Source organism: Xenopus laevis, chromosome 2S, assembly GCF_017654675.1.
Source record: "Xenopus laevis strain J_2021 chromosome 2S, Xenopus_laevis_v10.1, whole genome shotgun sequence".
Lineage (NCBI taxonomy): Eukaryota > Metazoa > Chordata > Amphibia > Anura > Pipidae > Xenopus > Xenopus laevis.
This window is the reverse complement of record NC_054374.1, coordinates 106,821,219-106,841,210: the sequence shown is the minus strand read 5'-3', so window position 1 is coordinate 106,841,210 and position 19,992 is coordinate 106,821,219. Positions and strand designations below refer to the sequence as shown.

General features: G+C 36.9%; 1 protein-coding gene across 8 annotated transcripts in view; it reads left to right on the top strand.

Moving 5' to 3' along the window:
- Nucleotides 1-18,569, top strand: part of LOC108709735 (guanine nucleotide exchange factor DBS) — a 105,494-nt gene extending 86,925 nt beyond the window's left edge. For 6 of the 8 annotated variants that reach the window (XM_041584239.1, XM_041584240.1, XM_041584243.1 and 3 more), the window contains 16 exons: nt 787-902; nt 1,257-1,326; nt 1,893-1,985; nt 2,305-2,397; nt 3,849-3,974; nt 4,958-5,179; nt 5,519-5,611; nt 5,707-5,785; nt 6,166-6,232; nt 6,488-6,597; nt 6,815-6,907; nt 9,115-9,189; nt 12,256-12,386; nt 13,186-13,295; nt 14,116-14,219; nt 14,302-18,569. In XM_041584239.1, the coding sequence (XP_041440173.1) occupies nt 787-902; nt 1,257-1,326; nt 1,893-1,985; nt 2,305-2,397; nt 3,849-3,974; nt 4,958-5,179; nt 5,519-5,611; nt 5,707-5,785; nt 6,166-6,232; nt 6,488-6,597; nt 6,815-6,907; nt 9,115-9,189; nt 12,256-12,386; nt 13,186-13,295; nt 14,116-14,219; nt 14,302-14,399 (1,680 nt within the window). In that variant the 3' untranslated portion in view covers nt 14,400-18,569. The remainder of the gene's footprint in view (nt 1-786; nt 903-1,256; nt 1,327-1,892; nt 1,986-2,304; nt 2,398-3,848; nt 3,975-4,957; nt 5,180-5,518; nt 5,612-5,706; nt 5,786-6,165; nt 6,233-6,487; nt 6,598-6,814; nt 6,908-9,114; nt 9,190-12,255; nt 12,387-13,185; nt 13,296-14,115; nt 14,220-14,301) is intronic. The other 2 variants (XM_041584242.1, XM_041584244.1) reach the window with 2 other exon arrangements.
- Nucleotides 18,570-19,992: the final 1,423 nt, after the last annotated feature.

The window sequence follows — 19,992 nt, the reverse complement described above, 5'->3', positions numbered from 1 at the left end:
GAGGCTTTGAATCTATCCTGTCACTTCCATTCTGGCAGCAGAATGATATATTGAAGTACCCCCCCCCCCCTTCCCTGGACAATAAACCAGTCACATTCAGTAATAGCTTGTGTCTGTATTCATTGATGTATCCCTGATGTATTGTTGTTTTTGATTTTGTTTTTACGCCAAGGTTATCAGCAGGGGTAATTTAATAAGGTGGGGGCAATAATTTGATTGTGTGGCACACAGGAAACTTAAGTATAGTCCTGCCCTTGTGTTTGATTGTGCCTAGATATGAAACAAAGGCTGTGACGGTTGAGGAGGCTGTCAGTAAGACATATAACAGCCTTTTACTAAATGTCAGCTAATTCCTGGCATGATATAAACAGGGATCATAGAGCAGTGGTTGTTAAAGGTCCAACCTTTGACTAATGCCCCTTTTAAGGTCCAAACTTTGGTCAGGGAACCCCTTAGCTCATGATGAAGTACAAATATAGGACAGATGAATCTGTCTTTCAGTTACAGTTTTAAGAATATCTATGTCCGCAAATAAGTTCTGACCAGTTCTCACCCTAACTGACCTTCAGAGAAGCCTCCTTGTCCCTTCCACCACCACTGCTACTTCTATCACCCACAGAAGTGGCGGCCACATAGTTTGGGATCACTTTATTAGAGGATGTGTGTGTGTGCATTGTACCACTGACTATGATAGATATGCATGAATGTTTCTACTGTCAGACTTATTTCAGTTTGTAAACATATTTAGATGGATAAATAATATATTTTTCTCCATGCTTCTTGCAGGGTTATGCTGCTGAAATGAATAACCCTCTAGCAATAGACCTTATCCCCTCAGTGCTACAGAACAAGAAGGATGTTCTTTTTGGCAACATAGAAGAAATTTGTCAGTTTCATAACAGGTTGTTTATCCCAGTAATTTGTTTGCAGTTTTGCAGGTTTAAACAAACAGATGTATATAAACTATATTCAGAAATCAGTTTTAAAAAAAAAGGCTTGATAGTAACATAGGTTGACATTTTGGTTTGGTTTGATAGGTTATTGTTGAGTCAAAGCAGAAACATCTGGAAAATGACTATATCTACTTATCATTGAGTAACACTAGGTTTAGACATGCTCAATAAGCTAAACACTGTTTGCTTCGTATTGAAAATGCTTGTAAACTTTTTCATATATATATTTATATTTCATTGGGATATGTATTCCCTTCAGTATATTTTACTGTTGCATGCTATAATTCTCTCTGTTTTTTGTAGAATATTTTTGAGAGAGCTGGAATATTACAGGGACTATCCAGAACTAGTGGGAAGGTGTTTTTTGGAAAGGGTAGGTAATTCAACAGAGGCTTTTTAGGTTATATCCTTATGTCAAAAGAAAATGATTCAATGGTGTATGTGTTAGCAAATGTCTGAAATATTGAGAGCAAAGATGGATTACAATGCTGCCACTACTGAAAGCTGTGTTTTGCTTTTCAGTGGTTCCCAGAATTCAGGTCTGCCGCAGCCCATCATGAAGTTTTTTGTTGAATGGAAATTACATTTCTGCAAATGGTACTATGTCTATTCATGTACCTAATTTACAAATTAAGCAGAACTCGAACTTTTTTTTTGAGCTTTACTGTCTCAATAAAATAAAATAAGGTAGTAAGGAACATGCTTTGAAACTCAATCTCCTATCTATAATTTACTTCAACTTCTTTTTGTAAAAATACTATAACATACAGTAGGAGCATAAATATGCTATAGTGAAACAAATAAGTCATGTTAAGTGAAATTAATAAGCACACATACATCGATGCCACTATATGAGTCTGAGTGCTGGTTTCTTGGTGTATTTGTATTATGTATATGCATGTAGGTGCAGACCTCTTTTCCTCTTACTTCATGATACAGATGGAAGATTTCCAAATCTATGAAAAGTACTGTCAGAACAAGCCAAGGTCAGAGAGCTTGTGGAGGCAGTGCTCCGATGCTGCTTTCTTCCAGGTAATGTTTTTTTTTTTTTGTTATTTACATAGAACCAGCATATTCCCCTGTGGTTTACAAAGGTTTATCATTCACAACAGTCCCTGTATCAACTACTGCCACATGCACACAAAGGAGCCAGTTACATCTGGAGTTAGTTAACCTGTTTGAATGATAATATAAAGGAAACCCCTGCAGATAGAGCATGCAACCTAACTCCTGCATATGTTGTCCCGGGTGGTTCTGCAAGACTTGCCATTGTGTATTTTGTGTATTATAATACCTGTAATTTTAGTTTAAACATGATACATACGTGAAATGGTATTTGTTTGATTGGCAGGATTGCCAAAGGAAATTGGACCATAAGCTAAGCCTGGACTCCTATCTTTTAAAACCTGTGCAAAGGATAACAAAGTATCAACTACTGTTAAAGGTACAGTTGTCAAACCTCTAGTTATGCACATAGAAATGCAGTGTTTCCTATTCATGCAGCCACTTGGACATGAGCCTATGAAGTTGCAGCACTTTACTTTATAGCAGTGATATTGTTCTGATATTTTAGCTTTTGGGACCAAGCATACTATTCCATATTGTAAACAGTTCATGTTGTTTGTGGAATGAATAATCTTTTTTACTTATAGGGCCTGTCCTTATGGACAGGGATTATCTAATGAGAGCCCTGTGGGTCTGACCTAGCTGAATAGGTTAATTAACTATTATTTTACGTGAAAAAGCAAGTAAATTTGCAAATTTGCGTTGTGAACAAATTTTCAGAAATGGGTTTGCATGAGTGTGGCCATTCTACAAGGCTGTTGTGTGCAAAAATAACGTTGACAGCTATTTAAATTTGCATTTTGATACAATGTTTTGCAAATATTTTCTCCGCCACCAAAGTCGTGGTGTAAATGTTTGAATACATTTTTGCAATATGCAATTTTAGCCATAATTAAAAAGCTCTTATGGAAAAAAAATGCAAAACTCTTCGCACATTAAATACACCACTCTTATCCAGTTTTATAAATATAACCATGCACAGGGCAAATATATTCACTGTGCGAATCATTCGGCACTGCACAAAGTTGATAAATGATCCCCAGTGTGTATATTTCTTATTAGACTTATCTACTAAGAGGAGCAAAGTACATAAAAAAATAATACACATAAGTGTAGGCTAAGGTGACTCAATTGCCATTCTTATTAAGAGGGAGAATGATGAGTAAGTGCCATCCTAAAGAACTGCCAACAGACCAAAGTTGCTTGTTAATTCAAACCAGTGCACAGCTGGAACCTAAAACATTTAACCTGACATTTCAAAAGGGTTGTATATAAGACCAACAAACTGCATTTTTCATGTACTTAGCCAAATCACAATTTTTTTCAGTGTACACTTAAACCATCCGCACATCCACATCAACCAATTGTAATCCCACTGGTCTAGTATACGCAGGGTCGGACTGGAGCCTTCAGGGCCCACCGTGGCTGCAAGTCCACGGGGCCGGTGGTCCACTGGGTTTTTTCCTGGTGTCCCACAGACCCAGCCCAATGTGTTACTCCTATATGTGAGCTCGTTTGGCTATCCGTACAATTGACCTAAGGGCGAAACTGGCCAGTTTAAATATAATTTGTTCATCCACACAGATAGCTAAATAATTTTAATCTGTGTGTGGGGCATTGCATATCAGAAAAGAATTTAGAGGAATCAGCAGATAAAATTTGCAGTTTGGATGGAATGATTGCAATCCAGCATTGCCTGAATGTTCTGTCAAAATTGTTCTTTTGTTTCTGTGGTCAAACATCTTGTGTGCCAGGGCTATAGTATTTCTAAACCCCTGAACATATCACTTTTTCATAACTAAACCATCAATGATTTATTTTGGTACACAGGAAATGCTAAAGTATAGTAAAAACTGTGAAGGAGCTGAAGATCTTCAGGAAGCACTAGCCTCTATACTGGGCATTCTTAAAGCTGTCAATGATTCCATGCATCAGATAGCAATCACCGGATATGAGGTATGTTATGCTATTTTTTAAATTCCCCTTTTTAAAAAACATTAGGAAAGGCATTGATAGGATTTATTTTCAATTATGTCCTGTGATAGGCCAGTTGGAAATGTAAATGAAATGTTAAAATTGTAATTGCACTATACCTTTTTTTTCTAATTGGTTATCAAACATATCTGTTAAAAAACAGTTGTTCAGTATGCATTGCCGTGTTCGTTTAACTCTCCTGTTCCTTTAATAAAATGCTAGGCACTAACTCACTGACACTAAGGGGTAGATTCACTAAGGGTCGAATTTCGAAGTAAAAAATACTTCGAAATTCGACCCTCGAATTGAAATCCTTCGACTTCGAATATCGAAGTCGAAGCATTTAGCGCAAATCCTGCGATCGAACGATCGAAGGATTTTTCGTTCGATCGAACGATTAAATCCTTCGAATCTAACGATCCGAAGGATTTTAATCCAACGATCTAAGGAAAATCCTTCGATCAAAAAAAGTTTAGCAAGCCTATGGGGACCTTCCCCATAGGCTAACATTGACTTCGGTAGGTTTTATCTGCCGAAGTAGGGGGTCGAAGTTTTTTTTTAAAGGGAAAGTACTTCGACTATCGAATGGTCGAACGATTTTTACTTCGAATCGTTCGAATCGAAGTCGTAGTCGAAGGTCGAAGTAGCCCATTCGATGGTCGAAGTACCCAAAAAATACTTCGAAATTCGATGTATTTTTCATTCGAATCCTTCACTCGAGCTTAGTGAATCGGCCCCTAAATGTCGGGATTAGCTCTCATTCTACTCATTTTAAAACAATTTGTAGATGCTAACTGTTCAACAAACTCAGGAGCCACCCCAGGCAGCTGTTTTATTTACAAGCATATTTTTAAGCATTGGTCATTTAAATGTTCCCTGTATTTTGACAGCTACTTGCGTTTTCAGAATTGTACAGGGTGTTATACCAACAATAAAACTGGACTTATACTCTTTTGTTTTTTCAGGGGAACTTAAATGAACTTGGAAAACTCTTAATGCAAGGATCATTTAATGTGTGGACAGAGCACAAGAAGGGTCATTCCAAAGTGAAGGATCTGGCGAGGTTTAAACCAATGCAAAGACACCTGTTTCTGCATGAAAAGGCTGTGCTGTTCTGCAAGAAGAGGGATGAGACTGGGGAGGGATATGAGAAGGCACCATCCTACAGCTATAAACATTCCTTAAATGTAAGACCCTATCTAAGCCTGAAACCAAGGACATAAAATAAAAAAGTCTGGAATTTATCACCACTGACCATAGTTCACACTTAACAATGAAAAGGAAATTAGCAAAATGGGAATTGGCAAAATTAGTGTCTTAACTGGTTTAAAATACACAGAGCTTTATAAACACGGGGCGTTATAAGCATGATATAGTCGGAGGCTGACCAACAACTTGGAGTTGGGTACTGTCTTGCTAAGTCTGAGCCAACAGTTTTCCCTCTCTGTTATCAGTTTGCTGTGGAAGAGCTTTAATAATCTGTGCCTTTCATGCAGCTGATCATTTTCTGCTTTATCATTTAATAGATGATGTTTGTTGGAATTACTGAGTATGTGAAAGGAGACAATAGGAAATTTGAAATTTGTTGCAATGCGAGGGAGGAGGTTTATATTGTGCAGGTAAGTCTACTGCCGTACATACATATATGTACAAAAATATGGGATTGTATAAATGTTTTATTGTTACTCAAATTGAGATTTGTATTATTTAATAGGCACCAACCCCAGATGTAAAGGCCACCTGGGTAAATGAAGTCAGAAAGGTGCTGACAAACCAATTAAAGGCACACAAAGGTAAACACGATTTCTCTTAGAAATCTCAGCATAGATTGAGTTCCCCTGGGAAAATGATTTCTCACACAAAATTGCATCATGATTTAGAATCAGTAGACACCCTACTAGTCATATTTACTACTGGGCCCCACAACCAGTGTCTAGATCAGCCAGCCATATTGTTTCACCCGTGCAAGGGATAATGACAGATTCATTTTGGGGACAGAGCAAGCCCAGGTTTGCTGCGTCTACTGGCTAATTTCTACAAACAGTTAATCAGTTTACAACAGTTTATAGGAGCTCTTCAGCAAAATCATATTTAACTGATTCAAGCAAAATAAAAAATATCAAATTTAAGATTGATCCCAAAATAAAATTCTTGGATATTTAATTTTCTGCAGATGCCAACCAACACAAATCAACAGAGCAGGCAAACAGCTTACCTGCTGCTCTTCCATCCAATAATAGGTAAGTTCATTTCACAAGTACAGTAGAGTGCATAGTGTAGTGAATCGAATAGTACAGACATGAAACTGAGGACATTTTTATCTTGTATAGCATCTTTCATGTTCAGCCTAGAAATACTGTAGAAACTGCAGATGTATCTATGATAAAATAGTTTTACTTTTATCTATTAATATTTCAGTTTCTCGACAGGAAAATTTAAATATACAATAAAATCTGTCACACCCTAAAATTCTGCTGTCAATGTTATATTTTCAGTCCTCTGAGAAATAAATCCGGGAAGACCAAAAATCTGGAGGAAAGAAAAACTGAGCCTCTGTTGAATCCAGATGTCTCCTTAAAGTCTGTACCAAAATACCTTGAAAAAGGTAAAGGTTAGCATTCCCACGACTCGTTAGAGCTAAAGTTTCAGTACTCAGATCAGTAACTGTATACCGCTTAGAAGGCATCTAAAATCTCTAGTTTTTTATACCCTATCATATTCTCTAAATACTTGAGCTCTGCTTGTTATTTCCACATTTTCTTCACTTCTCTCCCAATATTGTTCTAGTTTGGCCTTTTCTCTTCTGTATCTCTCATTTCTAGATGACACAGTTACTAGTCCTACCTCAGATTCTTCTGCCTTGTCAAAAAAGCGCTTCACTTTGCAGGGTTTTTCAAACCTCAAAAGTCAAAAAGGTAATTAGCTACCCAATATGTTGCACACCTAATCATGCATTTAATTATCTCTGATCCTAGTCTGGCATTGTAGCTCATATATATATCAACATAAGTAGATTTAAGTAGTTAGGGAGGTCCATAATCGTTGTTTATGCATGCTTCTTTCATCTGTAAACACTGTTATATAAAGGTATGGGATTTATTATCTGCGGTTCTTGGGGCATAGGGTGATCCTCCAGGCCCCCATCATGCTTTAATAAACCTATGCTTAAAACAGCAAAGCTTAAAAGCATTTAGAACTGTTAAGTATGATTCTGTTGGAGATGGCATTCCTACACTTGAGTGCTTATTAGATAAAGGTTCTTAAATAATAGAACCCATGCCTGTAGTAGGAGATACTTATGTCAGTACCCTTAGACAATGAGGCAATAGATGCCTCTTTTGACACCCCAGAGACCATCCTCACATTCTTCTGCTAGCCAGACACTTTTCTTTTATATCTGCATGCCTTCTTCCTCTTGCCCTTCACTCAAAAGCTGTCCAGTACTTGATATTGCTGCACATTATCATGCATTGTTATATTTATGGAATTGTACATTTATTTCTACTAAATGTTTCAGTCTATGAATGATGAATGGATACCAATTGACTGCAAATTAAGAGGAACCCTCAAATCATTTTATATTCAGTGGATAGTTTAAAATGTCAAGGCCCCACAGTGCAGCTGCATTAGCAGGCATATTATTAATCATAAAACTGCCTGTTCTATTTCAGTTATTCCATCCTTCTATTTATGTTTTCAGTAGGAGGATGGAGCATAACCTTTTTGGCTGAAAGTTAGTGATGGGAAAATAAAAATGGGCCAGGCATGGATTTGCGGCGAAATTTCGCATTTGCTGCTCGCAAATAAATTTGCAAAAATGGGTCGAAAATACACCTGTGAAAATTCCGCTGTGAAAAAAAAACAGTTGCGAGTCAAAATGATTCAGACACCCATTGACTTTAATGCATTTGGACAAAATAGACGCGCATCTAAAAATTGGCGCTGGTGTCAAAATCGTCAATAGTAAATTATTTTTTTTTGTTATTTAAATTTTTATTCATTTTCTATAGCATAACAAAAGTTCAAGATAAAAGGTGTCAAGATAACTGCATATTGATTGGCAATGGGTATATTTACATGCAGTGCATCATATAAGTGAGTTACTATAAGCTAGATTTAATCATTGGAGGCTTATTCCATCTTCTGCAGCTGAGCCTTGATATGGTAAGGGGGGTAGGGGAGGGGAAAGTAACCGCTTTGTTGGAAACAGGCGAGATAGGGAAGGGGTATGAGGAGGGGATGAGAGAGAGTTATGGTTGAGGAGGGAGAAAAAGGGGCAAGCATCAAAATTATTTTGACACCCATTGACTTGTTTAGTGAATTTTCACTATTGAAAGTATTTACACAGCTGCCTATCCAACAATTAATTCTAAACTGCCTGTATCAAACATATACTGTATGTGTGTGTCTGTTTAAATATCACACATATTTCCCATGTTAATTTTATGGTCTTCAAGAAGAGGTTGTGTCCTTGGTATCACTAACATACTAGCACACATGTTCTTAATTATTAATTATTCTTTTCATTTTATAGTTGCACCTTTACATCTGACAACTTATGTACTATAACATAATATACTTTATTGTCTAACATGTTTGCCTTTGTGTCTTTCTAGAATGATATTGGCAGTGTAAAACTTTAAATCGTTTATGCAGATAATATAGCTACAGTTTATATAAAGACGTCTACAGTTTTCTGTGCATCTACTAAGATGTGCCTGTATGCCTATAAAGCTGCACAACTCAAAGCAATTTGCCTCCTGCTAAAATAGCCTTTCATAAAGTCTACATTATTTCATTATTTACTGGCTGCAAAGAAATAATTTGGCAGTGAATAAAATCTCACATTATATGGGTTTGGGTTGTGAAGGATTCATGACTATATGTGAGTTTACACAGAAAGTGTGCCGAAATATGGCCTATAAAACTGTTGGTATAAAGTAGCCCTTCATTTCAATTTAATATGAGTTTTAAATTAGTATGAGAACTAACCAGCCTTCTATATAATATAAAAGAGCTCGCATTCTATGATAAACTCAAAGGCATTGCATTTGCTCAATAATCATTCTGTCCTTTTCAATATCTATGTCTTTCTGTGTTTTACCTCTTCGTCATTCTGCAGCTTCTCCTGCCAGTCCAGACAAAAAAGCTAAACGCCATGAAGTAAAGAGCGACCCAACTCCCTTTGGTTTAAGAGGTAGAGTGTAAAAATATTTCATATATAACAATGATACAAAAGCTCTTCTCACCATATGCATGTCTTAAGTACATTGTGTAGTTATGCAGGAAATTATGTATTTGCTATAAAATATAGATAAAGAGCTCTTTATACCACTAATTCTTAGCTATTTCTTCCATAAAACTGACATGCCACGATTAATGCTATAAGTAAGCTAGTGCCAGGAGATTGATTTTTTTTTTTTTTTATATTTAGTACTGTTCTGATAATCCAGTAGGCCACATATACAGATATATATATATATATATATATATATATATATATATATATATATATATATATATATATATATATATATATATATCCCTGTTATCAAACACACAATTTACATAAATATTCTAAACCAATTTGGTCCTGGGCTAGTGTATATTCCCATGGTCCCCAGTGACCAAGACCAAGGCTGGGAACAGAAATGATGTGGCCACAGTTGGCAGCTACCAACACCACTGGGTAACTCTTGAGTTTGAGACTTACTACAGGAGTACAGTTCCTTGTGAAATTGTGAATAATAAGGGGGGCTGTACATTCCCTCCCATTTCTAACCAAAATGAACCTTCAAGCTGAAATCCCAAGAGGCATCCTTATCAAATTTTACTTTAGCCAGCCTTAAAGCTGGGTCCCTCAAGCCACAGCTCTGGGCCTGGTGGGAACATTACATTTAGGGGGTTATTTACTAAACTCTGAATGCAAAAATCACGAAAAATTTGTGATTTTTTTTTTTTATATATAAAATCGGTCTTTTAAAAAAAATCAAGAATTTTTCAGAATTTATTAAACCCAGAGGATGGAAAAGTCAGAATCTGAAAATCCGGCATCTCAGACTTGTTGAGGAGAAAATTCAGAAAAAATTGTGAAAATCAGATTTTTTTACTGCAAATCAAATTTTTGGGAAAATGTAATAATAAATAAGTGTAAAAAACCCAAGTGGATTTGATCGGAGTTTGTAGCAGAAAATATTGGGATCAATTCGAACTTGAACTTTGTACACTGCTTACATCTTCTCTGTTAGCACTTATGTGCCATGTATGTATCATAATTTACATGTAAAAGACAAGATAAGTAGGTCATATGCCTTTAATATAAGGATTTCTTTCTGTTAGGACTGCAGACTTTATCATAAGTTCTTTCACAGATAAACATTCAGTTCTTACCTGGACAAAGTCCAGGTGGCACAGTATAGCTCAGCTCACCTCAGCTGAATGGAAGAGGCAAGGTTCCATTTACTGGTGTGCAGTGAATACAAGGGGAGCTTCCCCAGTTTGCTTTTGCAACAAGGGAGTGAGCATGTGTTTTCATATTAGCTGCTTGCTAAAAACTATAGTGTGTTGTGTGTGTGTGTTTCTAGGACCTAATAATCATCTTTAACTGCACTTGCTAAAGAATATCTCTATGAGAGTGTAAAACACAATGAATTTTGTAAATCTACATCCGCGTTTGTTTTTTTTCTGGAAAGCTTTGTGGGCGCACGCATGTATGCAAACACATGGTCGAGGCATACAATTTTGGATTTTGTAAATCAGAAGAGCACGACACCCTGAAAAATGTCAATGTTACTAATGGAAAAGAAGATTCACCAGTTTCTATAAAAAAATGGTCATATATTCTATTCTGCACAGATATAATAATTTATATATAATTTTTTTTTTCACATTACAGCAAAATTTACATTAGAATTTAAAATCTATATTTTTAGAATGCATTGTATAACATTCTTAAAAATGTTATCTTCTTGACAAGCACAGTGAGGACAATGGCATGCTACAAGGCTAAATACCTATTGTCTTCCCTAAAAAGGCATTAAAGGAACAGGAAGCATTTTAAAGTAATTAAAATAGAATCTTGTTTTTCTATGTACTGGTAAAGGTTTTGTGTTTGCTTTAGAAAGACTACAATTGTTTATGTAAATAAACTGAGACAACTGGTGTGTTTACATTACATTAGTTTATAAAAAAAAAACAAGCTGCTGTGTAGCTGTAGGGGCAGCCATTCAAGCTAAAAAAGAAACGAGAGACACAGGCTACTTAATAGATAACAGATAAACTCTGTATTCAAATACAATGGGATTCTACAGGTCACTCTGACATGTGACCTGTGCTGCGAATGGCTGCCCCTAAGGCTACACAGCAGCTTGTTTTTTTTTTATAAACTAATGTAATGTAAACACACCAGTTGTCTCAGAGAACGGTGTGACTGTTCCTTTAGGCTCCACCTCATAGAGCTTCTGCATGAAGCATGAAAAATTCAGGGTGGTTTGTTACATTTAGTCGCATCCGTGCATTTCATCACCACAGCTTTGTCAAAGGTGCATAGTGAGGCAGAGTCTGACAGAAATCAGTATCTTCAGTAGATCATTCCTTAAAGTCACATTCTGGTATAAACAAAGTGCTACAGAAGTGCTGTACCGAGGGCTGTGCAAGAGAAACCAGGCCAGGGCAGATGATCAGGGCACAGGTTGAAAGACATCTCTGTGGAGTGCAGCTCAAATACAGACATTAAATAACCTTAAAATAGATAAGATACCAACACATTATTCAAATGCGGAGTGTTACATTTGTATAGAGAAAGCTTGTGAGATTTACAAACTAAAATGCATTCTCTCAACCTAATGACCAGTGAAGGACTACTATGCCCAAAGCAATTCATCCATGCAGTTCTCTGTATGGGACACTTGCACAAAAGATTGTACATTAACCTGCATCATGTCTCCTCCTGGCTGCATTTTGCCTTGAGAAATATAACAAGCTCAAATTGTAGGCAACAACAGCAATATGAGCTAGCATCCTAGTAGTCAAAATCTCCCCAAGTATTTTGCAAGCTGGATTTACTGAATGTGATTGTGCGTGTATCTTATTTTTACATGCCTCTTACTGTATATCACAATATACTGTATCATCTGTTACTAATAGCAGTAGTAACAATAGGAAGGGACTAAGAGGGTTTTGCTTTAACATAGTATGTACAGTGTACTTGTTTGTAAAAAAAAATGCAACAAGATTGCTATAATCACTTATATTTCATTGTTAGGTTGGAACAGAGCATCACATTCACTTGATGTTTCTGAAGAAAATAATGAAGATTGGTCTAGTGAAGAAGATCCCATTAACTCTTCCGATGCCGAAGAGGATGGAGCAGGTGATGCACCAGAGTACAAGCTAGTAAGTTAAACAGGTTGGGCACCAGTGTTCGAACAGCCACTTCATCAGTATATTAGCTGTGCCCTAAAGATTTATGGTGGTTGGCAATAATAGGTGGGAAAGTGCAGCAATGTTTCTATTGCATACAATTAATGGTGGAAGATTATTTTGCTTTTATTAGTTGTCAGCGCATACAGTATATTAGAACAGCTCGGTGACATCCCAGTCGCCATCATAGTTATGCACAGCTTAAAAAAATGTGACTGATGCACTACAGTGACTTCATTGGACTGTTTATGTAGTTATATAGTTACACTAATTGTGTTATGCCTAAAATTCCAATACCAAAATTGCTCCTTAGCTTTAAAATACAGTATATTAAATGGTACACTGAATTAAAGAGGTTGTGTACCTTTAAGGTAACTTTTAGTATGTTAGAGAATGGCTAATTCTAAGCAATTGGCCTTCTTCTGACTCTTTGTAGCTTTCAAATGGGGGTCACTGACCCCATTTAAAAAACAAATACTCTGTAAGGCTACACATTTATTGTTACTATTTTATTGCTTGTGCTTCTATACAGGCCCTCTCCTATTCATATTCCAGTCTTTTATTCAAATCAATTTACAGTTGCTATGTTAATATAAGTTTTAATTGCAAGCTGGAGAGCTGCTGAATAAAAAGCTAAATAATCCAAACACCACAAATAATAAAAAATAAAAACCAAATGCAAACTGTCTCAGAATATCACTCTCTACATCATACTAAAAGTTAATTCAAAGGTGAACAACCCCTTTAACAGTCATTTATATCTTCAATACAGACTCCTGGTAAATATACTGTAGTGGCTGACTATGAAAGAGGTTCAGATGAGCTTCTGGTAAAGAGTGGAGATCTTGTTCACGTAATACATGAAAATGATGGTGGAATGTGGTAAGTCAATGTTATTTTTTGCAGCTGAATTAAAAATATATACACTATAGGAAGAGCACATAAAAGCAAGAATGAATAAATCCCTCTACACTGTATTTTAATTTAGCCATTACAGATCAAAAGTTATCTTTAGAATAGAGTTATACTCAAAAGGTCATATCTCAAAAGTTCACCCTGTTTTATAAAAGCAAATCTTGTTGAGTTATTTTAATTGAATAAAATGAGGGGCAATTTTTGAAAGATCTACAGTGCAGAGACTTCAACTTTTGTAACCCCAGTAGTTTATCTTTAGCCTAATGGGATGTCAGTGCTTTGCAGTCAACTGCTGACTATGTGTAATAATCTTGTGGTAAAATGACCTGCAATTAAACAATTCACTCCTACAACTGATAGACCAATACAGTATAGCCACTGATTCTGCATCAGCTGTTGAAACATTATTAAAAAGATATTATTAACTGTTTTACATAGCTAGCTATAACCTGAATTTAAGAATACTGCAAAGGAGTCTATTAACTTGAATTCTGACTTATTAATAGAAATATCTGTAAATCGTCAGGAAGAAGTATAGAGTTGGGGAAAGTATTGTTATTAATAATTGGAAAGTAATAAAGATGCCAGAAATATTTTAGTGATAAACATTCAGGAGAATTTTGAAGATATATGATAATACAATAAAGGGACTGTTGCTGTTGGCTATTGTATATTGAAAACTGAATGCATGTCCCACTCTATAATTACTACTGTGTGTCACATTATTGTAATAGTGTTTTGGTGAACCCAGTTGTTTCTGTGTTGTTAATTACAAATCATGCTGCAGGTATGTGAAGAACTTGAGTACCAATAAAGAAGGTCTGGTACCTGCCAGCAACCTTATGACTCTCATAGGCACTTCCAAATCTGCCCACTCTTTAAGCAGCTCTGGTAGGTTGGTCTCATGTCTTATGTGTATTGTATAAAAAACTTATAGATGTCCAGTGCTAATCATGCTCAACCTTCCACACAGAATCTGGACCTGCTTCAAGCACTTTAAGCACATCGTCCAGCTGCAGTGAGAGCTGCAATGCAGGCACCACCACCAGTTTCTCTGATATCAAGAGTTGAGCCAGTGCTCTGTACATGGAAAAGGTGAAGCAGCACTGGAAGTCCAGAAGGAAGTTGGGGAGAGAAATGGCATTTCCGCTGCTAGTACAGAAACACGTGCTGCTGGATCAGTCACTATGGATTCTGTCTCTCTAACCCACAATAGTAATTTCCATCAAATGCATACAAGCAGACCGAGCTGCCAGCTGGAGGAGTAATAAGAAATGGGACTAGGGTGTCCTGTGTCAGAGAAAATCTGCCTTCAAATTCCGCACTTATTTGAAGTATCGTTTACAGCTCTAAAAAAAGCAAAGTGTTTACAAAGGAACATTTTACCCTGCTATAGAGAACTATATTCCTGCTGTGATGATGGCATCCTTGGGTTCCTTGGCTCTGTGTAAATCGAATGAAAGGGAACAAAAACAAAACAAGCAAACTGTTTTGCTTTTTACACCGTTTTTAGGTGGTGTGGGGCTTTTCGCCACTAAATAATTTCTAAATGAATGCCATGTCAACTTTTACAAGTTCCATTTTACTAAAATATTTAATACAAAGTTATTTTTCCACAGTCGTAAAGCCAACGTTTGTAGTTGTGGATTAGTAGACTTTACATTTTCTATGTTTTGTTTGTGTGGATGAAAATGTTGCTGTCCTGATTATGCTGTGGGTCAGCATGCTGCAGTTTATAATGGCTTTCCTCTCATTCCTTTGTGTGGAAAGACTGGAAGAAACACAGCTACACATTTTATTATTCCACAAAAGTAATGTGAGACAGATAACCATCCCTATACTGAGCCTTGATAGTCACTGGTTCACTACTGAGCAAAAGTAGAAAAAAGTTGCACTCATACGACTTGATGCGGTGTACCCAGAGGTACCTCCAAATATTTATTGATAATAAAATTAAAAATAAAAAATCAAACATTTCAGGGGGCGCCTGCCCCCTTCATCAGTGCTGTAGTAGCCCTTGAAATGTTTGATTTTTTTGTACTCCGCATCAATAAATATTTGGAGGTACCTCCGGGTACACTGCATCAAGTCGCATGAGTGCAATTTTTTTTTACTTTTGCCCCATACTACATTCACGTAGAGTCACATGACTCTGGGAAAGTTTGCACCTACCGGAACATTACAAGAAGCACATCATTAAAAACTGTGAGCGTATCGAACCTTGACTAGTTCACTACTGACTGGGTGTGAATAATGCCACTTTAGTTCTCTCTTTCACTGCCATAAACGTTCCATTGCTTGCTTATGCTTAGTACTGTACAACACATCAGAAGTGTTACTGGTCTGTGGAAAATCACTCTAAACAAAACAAAAGCACCCTCACACAAACATTTGTATGTAAATATATAAAAATGGGGAACCACATATCAAAACAATGAATATGGATACAGAGAAAAATTACAGATTTTGCCAAAAATTACCACCAGATGTAGCCGTTGTGGTAGAACCTTCTATGTGGTCTCACATGGGACTGTAAAGCAGATGAGAAGGTTTGGTGATAATAGAACCTTTTTTCAGCTGTAACCTGAGAGGATTCCAAATCAGAGTGTACAGACAGAATGATTTTTACAGATTGTGTTTTAATGTGTGTATATGTAAAAATATAAATGTATGCATTTGCACAGTGCTTAATTGGTTCAATTCTTAATAAATCAGCCATTTCCCCAGCCCAGAGGATAAGCTGGATCTGGGTAAAAACCTGGAGGAATCCAGCATTTACTGGTCTACACTATTTCAGTTGCTGATGATTATTATGGAGCAATCGCTTCAGCTTTGTTATGAAAAAAATGATGCCCCCCTACTTGTTTCTTTAAATGCAATAAATAGATTCTGTGATTTCCTTAATGACTGACAGCAAACAGGTTTTTGCTTATAAGTCCATCCCTCCAAAAGCTTGGTTTAGAAGAGAACAGCTTCAGTGGAGTAAGTGGTTATTCAGGCTTTGTGACCAAATTGGCAATAGTCCAAAAGAGATACTGGCGCTAGAAATTAAACCTTTTTTCTACATCTATCATAAAATTGTCTTTTCATGATATTTTTAATTTTGCCATAAAAGTATTTGCCTAATGCTTCTACATCATATCTGATCACCCAAGTTCCTCTATGAGGGGGGCATTCATATTTGTGCAGGAGTAGTCTGTTAGCATTAGAAGGGACAGATTGAGAAGGGATTGTTGGCAAAACAGTCTGGGTTAGGAACTTCAAGTAGCAATTACTTACAAAAGTAGCACAAAAAAGGTCAACATGATCCATATGTAACTTCCAAAGTTTTTTAGTGTCAGTATCACTGGCTGGCTGTTCCTATAATTGATGTGTTTGTCAATTTTAACATCACTCTTTGTTTTTGGCCTTGAATTTGGAAGACTATGGTTCAACCTCTTTGAATCTCCTTGCCAGATACTTTTGGACTTTATATTTTCAAAGGAATCCCAGAAAGGGATTTATCCCATATATTCTAACCAACCTTTATTAAATGAGTTTGGACACCAAACATCTATGTCACAGCTAAAATGATGGAAACACCTTGTACTTAAATCACCAGTGCCCTATGTTCTTTCCAAGGGTTCATCTCTATTGGCCATCAAACTGGTCATGTTTTACCTTATTCAATTTCCAGTATGGATATTGCCTTGTGCAATGTGTACTCTTAACTTATGTACATTACCACTGCAGCTCTTATTTGTTTTTCTTTTAACTTTCCAAAATAATTTCTTGGGACCATTATTGTTCTTAATTCTTATATGTCTTAAAGGATTAGTAAACCTTTAAAACAAGTGAATGTAAAATTGAGGAGAGTACTATTCTAAACACTTTTGTAATTTACATTCATTATTTATTCTTTTTATTCCAAGAAATTAAGAGACATGTGCACGGTTACTATGAACAAATTTAGTTACAACAGCACCACCTGCTGGTCAGTTCCCGACCAGGCTGACCACCAAGTAGTCAAGGAAGTTCTTCTAAACAGAAGAATATCAGAGCACGTTGACTCCTGCCGGTCCTATTTCAGTCTCTCAGCTGCACCAAAAAAATTCATAAAAAAGGTGGATCAGCGCCAAGGGCAACGGAGAAAACAAACAACAAAGCAAAAATATGGTGTAGTATTTTTGAATAATTCAGTTTATCCCCATGTGTTGGAATAGGAAAACAAAGTGATGTTTTAGGTAAGTTCCCCTTCAAATGACGATTCACTACTTCAAAGGGTGAAAATATCCTGATTAAGTTCCCCTTTAAACGGACCAAAAAATCTTCCATACATGCATGTGTGCTTATTTCAATAGCTTCCATCAGATCTGGCTAAAATGCCTACTTATAAGATAGTAGGTTTTGTAGTTGCATATAATAATCGTTATTTTCCCTTCTCCTCAGCAGCTCCGTTATGCTCCAGTATAAAATACTATTTTATTGTTAAACTTTAAAAATTTTAATAAAATGCACTCACATTTTATTTCCATAAATATAATCACCCTTAAGTAAGCTTTTTTAGCAGGTTTCACCAGTTGGATCCAGGATAGGAGTGTTGCAGGCGTCTCTTTCTCCCTCGTGGCTCTCTGACCAGCAGGTGGTGCTGTTGTAACATAATTTGTTCATATTAATAGTACATGTATCTCTTAATATCTATGGAATGAAAAAAATAATAAATAATGCATGTCAATTACAAAAGTGCTTAGAATAGCACTCTTAATAAATTGACATTCACTTTTTTTAAAGGTTTATTTATCCTTTAATAGATGGTTTACTTTCATGTTTTTCTGCATACTGCATGCCTAAGGCGAGACAAGAATAGTAAGTACACCTTATTTTCTGACCTATAGGTGCTGTTCTGTTGAGGTTTTGGAAGAATATTTTGAATCCAAGTTATAACGAACTACCGTCCATAGGTATAATCCAAGTATGGAGAGATATAAATGTAAAACGAATTTATAAAAAGGACCTATTTTTCACGTAGAACTCATTCCAGGAGCCTACGACAATCTCTGACACCCACTGTTAATACTAAACAAGTGTGAAACTTGTTATAAGCAATTTGCACAGATGTTGGCTTCTCAACTATGCTGTAAGTTATTTGTAAATAATGTGTAAATTATTAGACTGTTCTTTAATGATACTGTGTAGATTTTAGAACACAATGTGAAATATTTTATTATGAGAGTTTACTGAATACATTTCAATGTGTTACTTCTCTAGTGTACATCTCTGTTATTTATGAAAAGAAGAGGCGTCTCTTTTATTGCCACTTTTTTTATCAGATCAGCTAGTTCTTTAAGGTTTAATACTTTTCTACTCTTCCCTAATACAACATCATAAAGAGTTATTGACAGGGGGGCCCGGGGGCCCCCCCCCTGCTGTGCCGCGTTGTGTGCGTGCGCACAATTTTTTATGCCTTGCCCGCCGACAAAGTGAGGTCGCAGCATTAAGAAGCCTCCAAATCGCAGATCGCCGGCCCTGGTTATTGGTATTATAGTAATCCTCCAAAATGACTTGTTTGTCATAAATTCTGCAGGCAGGGTCAGACTGGGGGGCCCAGGGCTCAACAGGGTAGCTACTTCAGGGTCCCCCCACCCCCCGGGGTGGTGAAGACACAGATACCTCAGACCCGCCCCAGCCGCAACCCCCCACTCCCTATTTATCTGATTGTCCTGGCGGCCCAGTCCGACCCTGTCTGTAGGCTTACCTAGAGCATGAACTTTTGTGTAACCCCACAGCTCCCAGAATTTTAGCCTGGCCCCTATCATTGGTTTCTTTTTGACACACAGCTTCATTGACATGTATAGGGAATAATGTAACCCACTATTGTAAAATATAAGTATGACCTTTTCCATGAGCATGTAAAAGCATGAGGCCTATTTATAATATGCATATTTTACAACGTAGGTTCCAATGTTCTTTCTTAGACGTTAGCTTTTGCATGTGCACACAAATGTTGAGCCAGTGCACACAACAAATTTTTTGAGAAAACACAAAATTTTTATATCTATTCTGACCCGAGCACACAGGTGCGCACATATAACTGGGCGCCTCGTGGCTAGTAAGGCTCCTGTCACATAGATGTTTAACGATACTAGGCCTTTGCTGTAGAAGAAGACACTTCAGAGCGGATGCAATTAACTGATTTTGCAGCCGTCTACAGGGTTTAGTTTACAGTTCAAACCGGGGCTCGGGTTGCCCACAAGGGTATTCTTGATACAAAATCAGTTACATACACCACCATGTTCTCCCCATTGAAGCCTCCAGGGCCCTTGTCCTATAAGTTACACCGGCATTAGTGTCGTTAGGTGCTCCCTCGCTTAATGGACTATTACCCCTGATCTCTACTGTGACCTCACATACAATGCCCAAGCTTCTCATGTAGGCTCTCCTCTAACCTACTCCTGAACACTCACTTCCCTCTCTAGTGTATAATCACCTCAAGGTTTTAACTCACACTATTACTCATTGTTGGGACAGCAGGCTGTCCATGCTCACTAGCCTTCTCTATCTTTCACACCTGGGGGAAGATTGACAAAAGGGCGAATAGGTGCCAAGCGTACGCTTTGCACCACTTCACCAGGCACAAATTCATTACCACTACGCTGAGTCACTAAAATGCAAAGTTGCATCCTGG